A 15570-nucleotide genomic window follows, 5' to 3' on the forward strand; every position below is an offset into this window, starting at 1 on the left:
TGTTAAGTTTAGGTATTGGGTAGGATTAGGGGTGTAGAATATGGTCATGCAGAATATGTGCTTTATAAGTAATAAACAGCCAATATGTTAATAATAGGCATGCTAATAAGCAACTAGTTAATAGTGAGAATTGGTCCCTGTACTAAAGTTTTACCAGTAATCCAAGTCTTCTGATGAAAAATGATTGATTTCTATGAATCTAATATGGTAAACATAAGCTGAAATGTCCGTGCTTGAGATTTGTTCTTGCATGTAAAACTCGTATATTGAGGGTGATAAAATGATGGCATTTTTGGGTGAACTATCCGTTTAAACTCGACACCTTGATAGTGCAATGCTTGGGTGGATGCTAAGGCGGTAAGGTGGCAGTTGCTAGGGTGTTCTGGTGACAATAAATCAATTTGTCATAAGAAAATTCACACAATGTTATGATTCATTATCAGTTAACAAATGATGCAGGGCGACTTACAGTATGTGTGACTTACTGTATGTGTTATAGTATGAGTAATAGTAGATGTTTGCCTCACCACACACCACAATTAAGCTACAATAAAAGAGTCACAGAGCACTCGTCTAACGAACAACATGTGTCCATGATGTTATATATAATGATATCATAGCATACAAAATTCATAGCCCAAAATCAGGGCAAATCTTAGATGGAATCTATAAACAACCTAAATGTTTGGTGTATAAAGATCTCAACAAAGGTTTGCCAGCTCATTTAAACGTCATAACATATTCCAGAATTGTTATTGTCTTGGCTTTTTGCAAGCTTACCTTAATGCCCTCGCAGGCTTTGCCTTTCTTGTACTCTTTGTGGCTGGCTCTCTTGTCCAGCTTGCTCCAAAGGGCTTTGGCTTTCCAGCAGGTCACCATGCTTTTCAGGCTGCTGTAGAAGGTGCTGTGCTCCAGAGGGTCAAGCTCCAGGTAACTGCACATAATATTGAAGGCCTGCAGGGTGCTTTTACAGTCAGTGGCCTGAACAAAATTCTCAAATAGCCGTCCTGCCTGGTTCTTCTCATTTTCGGCTTCACCCATGGTCTATTATGTGGGAGTGTGGATGCTGTGCTTGTGATATCTTTCTCCTTGTTCCACTGGACAGCTACGCCCACACTTCAGTCTCCTCACTCATGGTTAAATCTGAATAAAAGAATGAAATGTCTATTAATTTGAATATTTAAAAAAAATGTATAAGGCTTGGCCATTCAAGTTAGGTCAATGGCATGATGCTCATTTGTTTTGTTTTTTATTCTTTCTAGATAAGATATGATACCTGTCTTAAAAGCACACACTGCACAACAACAGTGAGTGAGTCACTCTGACAATATCCAAACACCCAGGACAAAGACACAACCAGGTCATGCAACAATGATCTGGAAGGTCTCGCCAAAGTATTCTGGTGGACCCATATTCCAATGAAACGTGCATACAAAGCAGGAAGTCATTTAAACCAGTCAACAACAACTCAACAACAGAATCCCTCGTCCTTCACAAAACTTGTCTCTTTCTTCTCTATTCCTCTGTTTCATTTGTCTCTGTAAATTTTCCTTCTCTTCTTTATCTTCATATTTTTTTTCTTTCTTTCTGTTTACTCATCTACTTATTTACTTATTTTTATTTTTTGTGGCAGGGGGAGGGGGGAAATATTAATAAATTGTTATTGGTGATAATAATAATTAATAATAATAAAAAAAATGTTTAAATAGCATAAACATAAAATCCTTCAATGCGTCAGACTTTCAAACATTCTTTTTTTTTTTAGGTGTTTATATTATATATATGTTTTTGTAAGTATGTGTATAATTGTATATATGTGTTTGTTTGTTTACCTCCTCTTCCTACTGCCTCTCCATACGCTAGCATAATTACCACAATTGCATCTTCTTGGTACATATCTTGTTTTTTTTTTTCTCTTGTTTTTTTTTTTTTGTATGTCTGTATTGCTTTGTTTGCTTAATATAAAAAAAAAACATTTATTTTATTATAATTTCGTAGAAAATAATACAAAAGTAAAAATAAATACAGTAAATTTTTTTTCTGCCAAATTAAAGTCATGTGATGAGACCAACATGAAATTATGAAAATGCGATTTTTATGAAAATGCAAGGTTAGTTCACAGTGTAAAATGTCATATGATACACCAAAAAGTATGATATATATATATATATATATATATATATATATATATATATATAAAATATTCATTCATATCCAATTTATTATACAGGTAAAATAAAATATATAAATAAAATATATAAAATGTTCATATTACTATTGATTAAGATAAGATTGTATATTACTATTGATTAAAAAATGTATAAAAGTTTTTTAAACCATAAATACAAAGAGTACATTTCTAAGGACTTGCACCTGCATTTTAAACATTTTTTATCTTTATCTTTGACACTCATTGACGTCATTGCCAGGAAAAACAATATAAAATGCAGTTGTTGTTTTTTTGTTAATCCACTGCAATTTAGGTTGCCATACTATACTATTGCCTAAGGCAGGAGGCCACACACACTGCAGAAACCTACTCCTTCAAATGTCCGTAATCTGATACATTAAAAAAGTACATCAACAACAACAGTAGATATATTAGATATCTTAATTTTTTTGACAGGCATGAAAAAAGCAGAGCCTGTATCGGTTACATCTTAACAGCAGTTTGACGTCAGATACATCGGATAATCCATCCACAGAATCTCACTGTTGACTGGAGATAACAGCTGATTTAACCAGACTGCCAGCCATGCACTTTTGCAGAGAGCATTGAAAAAACTGTTTATCTTGCGGCTTTGCCCTGCTGAACCGTGAACAGGACAGAGGTGCGCTTTTGCAGGCAGTTGGGGACATGTCGCTACCCTGGCAACAAACTCCACTGGTGTGTATTTTTAGTGAACTCCCTTATAAAATTTCAAAGCCCCTCCACTTCCCCAAGATAATAAACACACTTTAAAGACGCCACAAAACATAAGCACAATAAACCTAACACCACATAGAAAAGCCATTAACTGTAATTATACACGCACAGTCTGTGAATATTTCTAAATGTTCATAATATGTGCTGAAAATGAAATCATGTCCTTTCTGTTTGCATATGAAGATGCCTTGAAAGCACATGAAAGCAGACGTTGTAGGCTTGCTGTGGTAATACTAGACTCATTTTACTGCAGAACATATTTTTCTTTGGGACAGGACATCCCCTTGATTTTGTGGTGAGTCAATGTCTAGTGGTATAAAGGGAAAGACAAGCATATTTGTAGTTTTTTTTGCTCTTTTTCTATCCCTTTCTTTCAAAGGAATCATTATTGTATGATTTCCTTCTTCTGTAGAACACAGAAGGAGATATTTAGCAGAATGTTCAAGCTGCTCTATTCTATTCAACAAAAGTAGATGCTAACAAATATTTTCTCAATATTTTCTGGAATTTTGTCAGTAATAATTAGACAATATTTTCTGTCAACACTGCACTGGCTCCCTATCAAGCATCGGATAGATTTTAAAATCTTGTTAATTACTTATAAAGCCCTGAATGGTTTAGCTCCTCAGTACTTGAGCGAGCTCTTATCGCATTATAGTCCTCCACGTCCGCTGCGTTCTCAAAACTCTGGCCGTTTGATAATACCTAGAATATCAAAATCGACTGCGGGCGGCAGATCCTATTCCTATTTAGCACCCAAACTCTGGAACAGTCTACCTAACACTGTTCGGGAGGCAGACACACTCTGTCAGTTTAAATCTAGATTAAAGACCCATCTCTTTAGCCTGGCTTACACATAACACATTAATACGCTTCTATTATTCAAATCTGTTAAAGGATTGTTAGGCTGCATTAATTAGATCAACCGGGAACACTCCCCATAACACCCAATGTACTCGTTACATCGTAAGTTGAATGGCATCTGTGCTAATGTTTGTCTGTTTCTTTCCTAGTCTGTTTCTCGGTCCGTGTCCGATCAGATGGTGGGTCGGCGCCGGGAGGTGATGTCTGCGGCCCTGATCGTCGGCGGAGACCAGGACGCCGGATGACCCCAGAGATATATCCCCAGATATATCAACCAAAAATAACAAAATAACTAAAATATAATAAAATACCTAACTACATAATACTACTATTGTTAGAAATTGCAACAAAATTAAAATAGAAATATAAACTTTTGAACTGCGGGTTTCGTCTGGTCAGAGGAGAACTGGCCCCCCGACTGAGCCTGGTTTCTCCCAAGGTTTTTTTTTCTCCATTCTGTCTCAGAGGGAGTTTTGGTTCCTTGCCGCTGTCGCCTCTGGCTTGCTCAGTTGGGGACACTTAATTTCTAGCGATTATCGCCGATTTGATTGCACAGATACTATTTAAACTAAACTGAGCTAGACAATGACATCTCTGAATTCAATAATGAAATGCCTTTAACTGAAAATTGAGTGTTTAATCTTATCATTATACATTACTGACACTCTATCCTCCAATTTGATACTGTTAAGTGCTTTGACACAATCTGTATTGTAAAAGCGCTATATAAATAATGGTGACTTGACTTGACAATATTTTGTGTTTTTGCGCTTTTCATATTCTTCTTATTCTGTACAGCGGTTAGTTCACAGCATTAACAGAAATGAACTTAATTACCTTTTTTTACATTTTAACTTCACCTGGGTCGATGTTTGCCACCTTTAATTGATTTCCAAGGGCATTTTTATGTTTACAAAGGCAGTTTTTTTCAAACCTTATTAGATGCAGAATAACACAATGCAATTACAACTGCAAAAATAATGATATGAGATTAATGTTATTTTTTTAAGGAAATTATGCTTGTAAATATGAAACAAAAACCACAAGCAGGTGTCGACAAGTCACTGTCTAAATGTGTGAGTCACTGAATCATTCAAATGGTTTGTTCAAACAGATTCGTTCAAAAATGAAGCAAATGACTTATAAATGAATCACCGAATCATTGATTCGTTCAAAAAAGCTGATTCATTCAGGAACGAAACCCCACTGTGTGTTGTACAGACACAACTATTTTTGTTGGCGTAAACAGAATATTTTGATAAAATGGTGTCTAAAATGTAACTTACAATATTGCATTCTTGTACAAAATCAATATCCCATTTTGCAATCATGCTTATATTTGGGAAAAACAGCATGTGTGCTTGTGTGATATTGCTTAACTATATCTCACAGGAATATAAAGGACAAAAACTCACCATACTGTATATTGAAATTTTGACAATCTAACTGCATGCTGTATCCCACAGTGAAAGCATGCAATCTCAAGACATGTTTGTTTAGTTTTTTTTGCAAATTGAGTTACATTTGTTTTGTAGACAATACATATTGTTCACTCCCACTGTCAAGCTTCATAAAGGACAACACCATGAAAAATCGTAGGCCTATGTGTCACAGTTGTACAAGGGAAGAGTTGAGGCTCTAGTTGAAGAAGTTTAAATGAATAAACAAAGAATGCGGTCCACTTGGGGAAAACCGCAGCAGCTTTACAAACAAATGCAAAGACAAAAAATGACAACTCAAGATAAAAAGGCAACATGGAATAACAATAAACTAAACTAGACACAGGTGAACTCAATTTTTCACTACAGAAACAAACCAAGTGTTTTAGTAACCAAGGGAACTGAGGAAACAAACACAAAAACCACAGAACCAAATAAACTTCAAAATAAGAGTCTTTAGACAGAATAACACAAACAAGATGTGACAATACGATAGCTTAGCAAGGCTGACATTTAACTCTGTATTCCCAGAAAAAATCTTAAGGCATGAAGTTTGACTATGCAAAAGTTTGAACATTAAGAAAATTAAACTGAAAATGAAATGAGGATGAGCCAAACTGTAGTTCAGAACTATTTTTGTTGGCATAAACAGACTATTTTGATAAAATGGTGTCTAAAATGTAACTTACAATATTGCATTCTTGTACAAAATCAATATCCCATTTTGCAATCATGCTTATATTTGGGAAAAACAGCATGTGTGCTTTTGTGATATTGCTTAACTATATCTCACAGGAATATAAAGGACAAAAACTCACCATACTGTATATTGAAATTTTGACAATCTAACTGCATGCTGTATCCCACAGTGAAAGCATGCAATCTCAAGACATGTTTGTTTAGTTTTTTTTGCAAATTGAGTTACATTTGTTTTGTAGACAATACATATTGTTCACTCCCACTGTCAAGCTTCATTAAGGACAACACCATGAAAAGTCGTAGGCCTATGTGTCACAGTTGTACAAGGGAAGAGTTGAGGCTCTAGTTGAAGAAGTTTAAATGAATAAACAAAGAATGCGGTCCACTTGGGGAAAACCGCAGCAGCTTTACAAACAAATGCAAAGACAAAAAATGACAACTCAAGATAAAAAGGCAACATGGAATAACAATAAACTAAACTAGACACAGGTGAACTCAATTTTTCACTACAGAAACAAACCAAGTGTTTTAGTAACCAAGGGAACTGAGGAAACAAACACAAAAACCACAGAACCAAATAAACTTCAAAATAAGAGTCTTTAGACAGAATAACACAAACAAGATGTGACAATACGATAGCTTAGCAAGGCTGACATTTAACTCTGTATTCCCAGAAAAATCTTAAAGCATGAAGTTTGACTATGCAAAAGTTTGAACATTAAGAAAATGAAACTGAAAATGAAATGAGGATGAGCCAAACTTTAATTCTCAGGTGAACTATTGCTTTAAAAACAGACACGGAGCTGAAACATGGGCAGTAGTGGATGTATCTCTGCAGTTACCTGAATATTGCAGTGCTTCCATAAAGTCTTTACCTCCCACTTGTTCCTTATGTATACGTATCATTAATACTGTTATAAACTTGCAGTCAAATATCCACTTCTACCATGAGACAGACAATTCGGTCTGCATTATGAGGCACGGTGGCAGATGTAGTCAGGCCAGATCTCAGTGCCGGGTGTGATTTTAGGACACTGTTTTGCTAGCGGTGGTCTAAGTGAGGGTATGTGTCAGCTCTTGTCATGTGGGTGTTAGAAGAACTCCCTCTGGAGACAGACGCGCTAACACTCGCGTACACTGCATTCCAGCAGCCAGAAGCCGAACATAGCTGTGCATCAGACCACACCTCCACACATAGTCACTCTTATTTATATGAGTGTGAGAACAGGCTCTGCAGAGGCACTGCAACTGAAAAATATGAGACTACAGACACCTTAAATGTACTGGTTTGTATTTGTATTATGCACCTGATTAAGATATAATGGTCTAACTGCACTGCAAAAAGTTGTCAAATCATGTGATCTGCATACCATAAGAGAGCCAAACTGATTTTAAGTTGTGTCACTTCCTTCTGAATATGTGACATTTTTAGTGATATGTTCAGAATTAAATAATACTCGCTTAAAGGGATAGTTCACCCAAAAATGAAAATTCTGTCATTAATTAACTCACGCTATCACATACGTAAACATCATATGCAACGTATATACAAGGATACGTTGTTTACGTTCAGATTAAAGCATAAACAACGTATTCGCGTACGGTGCTGCTGAGACAGAGCAGTGTATGTGTTTACATATGTGATACTCTCCAAAATGGCACTATATGGAAGAGATCAATTGTTGAAAAAAGTCGTTATATTTGTTTTCTTTGCGCACAAAAAGTATTCTCGTAGCTTCTGATGTCACATGGATTATTTTAAAGATATTTTAAGGATCCTTGCTGTCTATGGAGGGTCAGAGAGCTCTCGGAATGCATCAAAAATATCTTAATTTGTGTTCTGAAGATGAACGAAGGTCTTATGGGTTCGGAACAACATGAGGGTGAGTAGTTAATGACAGAATTTTAATTTTTGGGTGATGCAAAAAAAAACAAAAAAAAACAGTAAGAACAAGAAGGTAAGGATAATTATATTAGCATCCACTCCAATGGCTGATAACATTCTATTACTTTAAATGCTCACACTCTTTAAAGTTTGTTGGATTCTGATTGGCTGTCAATGTTTTTTGTACATCAGCTAAAAAAATAAAAACATTCTGAAAGTGATTCCCATGTTATCATTCCTCTGTACCATAATCATTGTAGTTTTTCTGTGGACATGACCTCATTATGTTGCCTGTTTAATTCAGTAGGTGGCATCTATTTCATAATAGAAATAAGATTCTTTAGATTTGTAATCAAGTGTTATGTAAAAGACTCAATGAAAATAAGAGTGTCCACAAAAATGAAAAGGAAAATTGTTTTAAAAATGTAATGTGCAAAGTTCTTGTACAATTTGTATTCATGTTGTTTTTATGAATTTTTTAACAAATGTTTAAATGTAAAAACTCTAAGAATGTGATGTGGTGCAATCATCAAGTAAATAATTACATATTTAAAAAAGGAAAAAAAAAAAAAGTTTTTCAATATATTTTTCAAAGTATAAAGAATTTTTACAAATATCACTACCACATCACATAATTATAATAAAGTGTTTTGGGATTGTTATATATCGCAATACATTTTACAAGCCATTACCACATGACTTCAATTTGGCCGACAATTTCTTCTTTTTTGCTTTTTTTTTTTTTTTTTTAAATTGTACTATTTTGTGTCAAAAATGTATCACTGCTTATTATTTTTTTAGAAAGTAATAAAATAGATAATGCCACACTACATAGTTTTCTTTTCAAGATTTTCAAGATCTTAATCAGGCTTTTTTTCTTCTTTTTTCTATGGTTTCAGGACTGCTGGACCACCCTAAATTTTTTTTTACTTTACACCCTGCGAATAATCAAAAGCTTGTATTGTTGCATCCCTGTTGTATACTGGACAATTTTGGTAAATGTAAGTTATCCAGGTTTTCAATGCATGCACAAAATGTGCATACTCTGCACATTACACATACTGCAGAAATAATAAGAATACTATGTTAGTATGCTAATCCAACATAACCGGAGACTTTCAGCTGAATTATTTTATTACAAAAAAGCTTGTGTTAAAGCATCATAAAAACGCAACCGCTTCGCCACAATAGCAGTTACTGCATCCAAACTCAAAGAAACTATAATATGTGGTCATTTTAGTATGTCTGCCTGGAAGGCTAAATTAAAATGTGTCAATAACTATAACTAAGCGGCTGGCATGTCAGATTCACAGATGGAAGAAAATAGCTATTAGATCCATCTGTTGAGGCATTCCTCTTGAGCAGTGGAAGGTAGCACACACTGTCCCTCCGTTTGCTCTTTCAGCTGAATCTGCATTGTGCTGACTTACATACCATGACTTCACCATCTGACAGAATGGAAAGGGCCACTGCGGGCAGACGGCACTAACCCACAGAACACCAGTAAAATGTGCACACATATCCCTGCATGCACACACAAGAGGGAAAAAACATTACTGGGAATAATTGTGGCAGTGCACTTATTAAAATGCTATCAAGTCTGCCCTTTAATGTGTTGATGGGAATTCCAGTGATGTTAAATATATCCTACAGTAATACCTCTGCCTCAGATGCCATCTATTTCTTCCTACTAATACATTTCAAGTTGTGTGTTATGAATGAACGTGAAAATTAATTGTAAAAACAATATTGTAATATTGTAAAATATTATTACAAATTAAAATAAAAGTTTTCTATTATGTCATTTTTTTTTTAAAAATGAAGAGGCAAGCTGATCTTCTAGTTGCACATCTTTCATGCCGAGAACTGTCCAATATAACTATCAAATATATATTTATAAAAGTTCCCAATGTTGTTGCAGAGGAAATATGTTTTTTTATGTTAAATGAATATTTTTTATCAGGTTAGATATTGATTATTAATCACTCAAACCACCGTTGGTCTTGCATATCTGGCATGTTTGTAGTTTTTAACACATTTTTTATTTGTGTTTGTAGTTCTAATCAAATCCTCATCCAACGCGCAATGGTTTGTGGGCAATATTAGCCATTAGAATGTGCACAGATCTGCACTTCGAACTTCATTCCGATTGGGGTATCTTTCGGATACTCATTTCAACATTATACGATTTGGGATACACTAATTCTAATTTCAAATACTATTTAGGATGGATAGTATGCAAATTGGGACACAGAAACTGTCTTGTGGGGGGCTAAGCTCCCGTCATGCACAGTGACTCAAACGCATAATGAGAATGACTGAATTACCACTTCTACTCAATACAAGTCACTGCTTTGAGCATTAGGGTTTACAGAGATATATATATAAAAGACAATCATGGCTATTAATCATATATGAGACACTGATTTAATCTTCATGTTTGGAGCCAATCTGATGAACTTAAGTCACAGTCCACACCCTTTATTACATTAAAACTTTGTATGTGATTTTATAGGGGACAGAGTCCAATAAGAAAAACAGATCCCAGGCATGAAGCGTGCAGTTTGCTGTTGTTGCTGTAGAGAGCTTCCAGCTATCAGACCAAACAAAAGGAAGCTGATGTCAGTGAGGAAACAGAGGGAAAGCTGGGAGCCGAACGTAACGGACTTAATTGCCACCCTATACAAAGAAAACCAGGAAGGAACCCCCATCTGATAAGCAGACATTATGCCTGTTAGCTGCATGGCAATCTCAGAAAACAATGTTTCCCAGCATCCCTCATGGGCTTAACCTTTCCCCGCGGTGAAAACACGCTCCCAGTGTCTCATACTTGCAGTAAAGACACTGCTTCACGAAAGACTGCCAAAACAAAAGGAAGCCGCCTTGGACAGAAGTACAAACAGTGTGTTATCTAAGTGGCCTCAGTGAACGTCTCATAAGAAAGTCATTAATTCACACAGAAGTGAGAGTGCGAGACAGAGCAGCTGCGGGCCGTCTTAGAGGTTGCCTGACCCTTTCCAGAAGGAAATTTATCTTCGGACACTTATGCAAGTTTGGCAAAGCACTCTGGAGAATAACCATTTGCAGAAATGATTATACAAATAGCTTTATAAGCCTCATTCTTTCACTTTGAGAAACAATATGTTAGTGAATATAACAGTAATGATCATTTTGGGGGGAAATGCTTAATTAATATAATATTAAAGTGAAAAAATTCCAAAAACATTTTTGCATTATCACTGAAGTACTATTGAATTATGCAACCCAGGCTCATTGTAAACACAATTAATAATCAATTAATAAAATGACCTTAATACATTTTACCAAAGTGCATGATTTGTAAACTAATACATTTTTGCATTTACATCACATAGCCAGCTCCATATACAGTATGTATGGCTTTTCTGTCGTAGTAAACTTGCTCGTTAGCACACCTGGTACAGTATTGCCTTGTAGTGCAGGGTACTGAGGTACGAGTCATGATATAAGAACTCAAAGACTTCAGCAAATGCATTTTTATCTCACGTTTGGTTAGAACTAAACTATGCAGAATTGAGTTTGAGACCACTGGTGTAGGTGGTATGTTATTTTCAAATGCAAAAGAAAACCTTTTAGCGCCACTCACCAGACATTTCGATTCTGAATTACCGCGATATGTGCAACAACCAGCGCAGTAAAAGTTGCCAGATTCACATTCATCTGTTTTGGATAAAACTAAAAGCACTTTTACTGCCACTCACTGGACATTTTAATTAGAAATTGTTGCAAAACGTGCAAAAAGTAACATAATAGCATTTGGCAGAAATGTTGCTACAGGCACAGTTTTTCCAATGAGCCTGGGGTCAGTTGCATAAACTTAGCCACCATGTTAAGACTGTGTCTTAAGAACTAGTTTGAGCAACTAGCAGTTGCCAAGGAGTAATCAGTCTTACTTTTCCAATACAAATAAGAACAATCTACCTTTTCATAACTGAATTTAAAAAGTTATGACCAGTCTTGAAGAAAAAAAATTAGGTGACTAACTTTTTAAGACTAGTCTAAACAGTTTATGCAACCGGCCCCTGGATTGGAATTATATTCTGAATGCATCTCTGTACCATCATGTTGCCTCACTGTGCTTTTACACTCTTAAAAATAAAGGTTCCAAAAGGGGGTTTTCACAGCGATGCCATAGAGCAGGGTTCTTCAAATCTTTCCCTGAAGGGCCAATCTGCTCCAGAGTTTAGCTCCAACCCTGATCAAACTCACCTACCTGTGATTCTCTAATGATCTTGAAGACACTGATTAGCATGCTCAGGTGTGTTTGATTAGGGTTACAGCTAAACTCTGCAGGAAAGTGGCCTGCCATTGAGGAACCAGTTTCGGTTCCCCAAAGAACCTTTCAGTGAATCATTTTTTTTAGTGTGAAGAACATTTTAATAATCTAAGGAACCTTTTGTTGAATGAAAAGATTTCAGGGATGGTAAAGGTTCTTTGTGGAACCAGTGATGCCAATAAAGAACCTTTATTTTTAAGAGTGTTCAAGGGATTTCATAGCAAGGTTTGCATCACATTTTAGAGTAGCATCACAATGACCTTTGAGATTGTTTGGAGGATATCATATCAGCATACTGCATGAGGCAGCACTGGATCCTGACACCTAATAAATGATCTGAGTCAACCGCACGTCCTCAGTCAGGACAAGCACTGACTCTGCAGACATTAGAATCCTGTGATGGATGGCTCTGAGGATCAACTTGCATTACAGCAGGGCAGAAATAGTGAGGCAGAAGAATTGATGTGTGAGCAGACAGGCTCAGAATAGACAAGTCTCGTGTTCCAGGAGAAAAGAAAAACACATGGCCAGGCAGATCATTCACTACCTGTAACAGGCCACCTGAAGCCCACTGTAGTCTCCTCACTTGAGACCAGTAGATGTCAGAATCCCTTTGATGCAGTCCCAATCATTTAAATAGAGAGAAGTGAATGTTTTTGCACATTCTTGTAAATGAGGGATTCAATTTTACAGTCCGATGCCCTAGAAGGACCTCTTTAAGATCAAAGATGCCTTAAGAAAACCTTTTAATGTTGGTATGCAACAGAAATTGTGATCATGTTTTTCCCCATATATTGTGACAAAGTGAAACAAACAGCTTCTCGAAAGAGGATGGGACTTGATGTTGTTCATTGAGAATTGATTGGATTGTTGTCATTGGCTGGAAGGGAGGTTGTATTGCCCTCACACTGGTGGCATGTCATCAAAGAAAAGATGTCTTTGCAGGTGGAGAGGATGTTGTTTTGGATCAAAGATTATGAGGGAACATGAATTATGAATATAAATGATTTAGCCTAAACATTGCAATAAAATAAAACAAAATAAGAATTGTCTATTTTGATTTAATGGTGACTTCAATGATATTGTGGTTTTCATTACTATCAAAAATGATGTGCAAAATGAAGCAAGTTTTGTACATTTCAATTTTGTGATACTTATCTTGAGTATTCTGTTCTGTCAAGTTAGTCAAGTCACATTTATTTATATAGTGCTTGCTTTATACAATACAGACTGTTTCAAAGCAGTTTCACATTAATAAACAAGAAAATAACAATGTTAATGTTCTATACTCATCAATTATTAAACCAATTTAATTTCAGCTGTAACGCAGCTCTACAGAAGACAATAGTGTCATTATTCAGCTTAGGTCAGTTCAAATGTCATCACAATTCAATAACTCACTTCAGTGTCGATGTTGTAAAGTTAGTATCACTATCCAGCTCAATTTAGTTGCTCAATTTATTTGAGATTTTGTTCTCATCCAGTGTCGGTGCAGTTAAATTGAAGATATTACTGAATAGTAATTGTCTGAGCAAGCTAAAGGTGACACTGGCAAGGAACCAAAGGAACCAAGTTCTCCTCCTAAATGAAGCATAATACAAAAAATACATTTCAAATTTGAATATTAAAGCAGAATTGTGTAGAAAACACTGATGTGATGAAGACTATAGGCATGACAAAGACAGTCTTATCTAGATACATACAGTTAGCCAGATATTAGTGTTGATGCTTTTGTGAATCCTTCTTGCTGTTCTATAGAGTCAAAAGCATAACCTTCATCTTATAACCATAGTGTTTTTCAGCGAAGTAATTGTGAGTTCCTCATAAGATCCACTGCAAACACATGTATCTGCTTATTAATGAGACTTCATTATATTTTTGAATTGAGTCTTGCACATATTCACCCATCTGGGCGACCTTTACAAAATTGCAGAACAGGAAGCGTGGACTCATGGAAAGGTGTTTTTACAGAGGAAAAGGAAGGTCCACAGGTCTAATCTAAAACAGGGCTCCAGTCTGACGTCTGTGCTACATGTCATGTTTTTGAACCAGTTGCCACGGAGACCCTAAATATTGTGTTGAGTGTGATGTATTTAAACGCTTTATTGTGCTAGTTGATTATGAGCTCATGGAGAAACGTTGCTTTTATTTTAGGATGATGGCTTATATAGTGTGTCCGACTGCACAGTTTAGAAACCGTTTACAAATTCCCCGAGCGCCAAACTTGTGTTTAAATCAAGCTTTTCTGAAAACCACTAATTATAAACTGAGACGGCACTGCCAGTAGATGCACTTTCAATCCAACGGCGCGAGGATTTGCAACAGAATGTCTGCAATGATTCATGAAACGCTAAGAAAACTGAATTCATGCCAACAGTTTTAACGTTAGTCAGATTTGAACATTTTCTGCCCTTTTTATCTCACAATTATGACTTCTTATTATCAGAATTGCAAGTTTATATCTCACTATTCTGACTTTCAGACTCACAATTGTGTTATAAAGTGTTATAAAGTCAGAATTGCAAGATATTAACTTTTTTTTTTGCAATTCCAATTTATGTCAATTCTGAAAGTCAGAATTGCAAGAAAAAAGTCAGAATTGCGAGTTTATACCTCACAATTCTGAATTTATTTTTTCGCAATTGCAAGCTTATATCTTGCCATTTTCAATTTTATAACTTGCAACTGCAAATTTATATCATGCACTTCTGAGAAAAAAAGTCAGAATTGCGAGATATAAACTTGCAATTGCAAGAAAAAAAGTCAGAAATGAAAGTTTACAGAGTTTATAATTTTTTGCAATTGTGAGTTCATATCTTGCAATTCTGAGAGAAGTTAGAAAGCTAGAATTGCGGGATATAAACTGCAAAAAAATTCAGAATTGATATAAGAGAACAGAGATATAAACTCGCAATAGATATAAACTCGCAATATTTACATCTCGCAATTCTGACTTTATTTTTCGCAATTGCGAGTTTATATCTTGCAGTTCTGATTTTATAACTCGCAATTGCAAATTCATATCGCGCAATTCTGAGAGAAGTTAGAAAGTCAAGAGTTGCAGGATATAAACTGCAAAAAATAGACATAATCTTTGATCCAAAACAACATCCTCTCCAAAAGTCAGAATTGATATAAGAGAACAGAGATATAAACTCGCAATAGAGAGAAAAAGGTCAGAATTAAGAGTTTACATCTCGCAATTCTGACTTTATTTTTCGCAATTGGAAATTCATATCACGCAATTCTGAGAAAAAAGTCAGAATTGTGACATGCAAACTCGCATTGTGATATAAATAGTGTTTTTTGTCAGTGGCGGAAACAGACTTCCATACAAATCCAACTGTATGAGTTACTTACACACTAAATAATTATTCATTTTAGGGGTTTGTTCAAATCACCAGTGTTGGATCTGAGTCCACCTTGTCTAGTCCTAGTCCTT

The 15570-nt window shown here is 35.6% G+C and overlaps 1 protein-coding gene across 12 annotated transcripts in view; it reads right to left on the reverse strand.

The window, feature by feature from the left end:
* The window catches only part of mical2a (microtubule associated monooxygenase, calponin and LIM domain containing 2a), a 61731-nt gene that overhangs the window by 42964 nt on the left and 3197 nt on the right, over nucleotides 1-15570 (reverse strand). For 11 of the 12 annotated variants that reach the window (XR_009271954.1, XM_058781191.1, XM_058781189.1 and 8 more), the window contains exon 2: nucleotides 781-1143. Coding sequence is in view for 11 of the 12 variants with exons in the window: in XM_058781191.1 (XP_058637174.1) it covers nucleotides 781-1041 (261 nt within the window). In the remaining variant the exon portion in view is untranslated. Of the gene's footprint in view, nucleotides 1-780; nucleotides 1144-6770; nucleotides 12888-15570 lie in introns of those variants that run through there. The other variant, XM_058781190.1, reaches the window with a different exon arrangement.

This window comes from Onychostoma macrolepis, chromosome 07 (assembly GCF_012432095.1).
Source record: "Onychostoma macrolepis isolate SWU-2019 chromosome 07, ASM1243209v1, whole genome shotgun sequence".
Taxonomy (NCBI): Eukaryota; Metazoa; Chordata; class Actinopteri; order Cypriniformes; family Cyprinidae; genus Onychostoma; species Onychostoma macrolepis.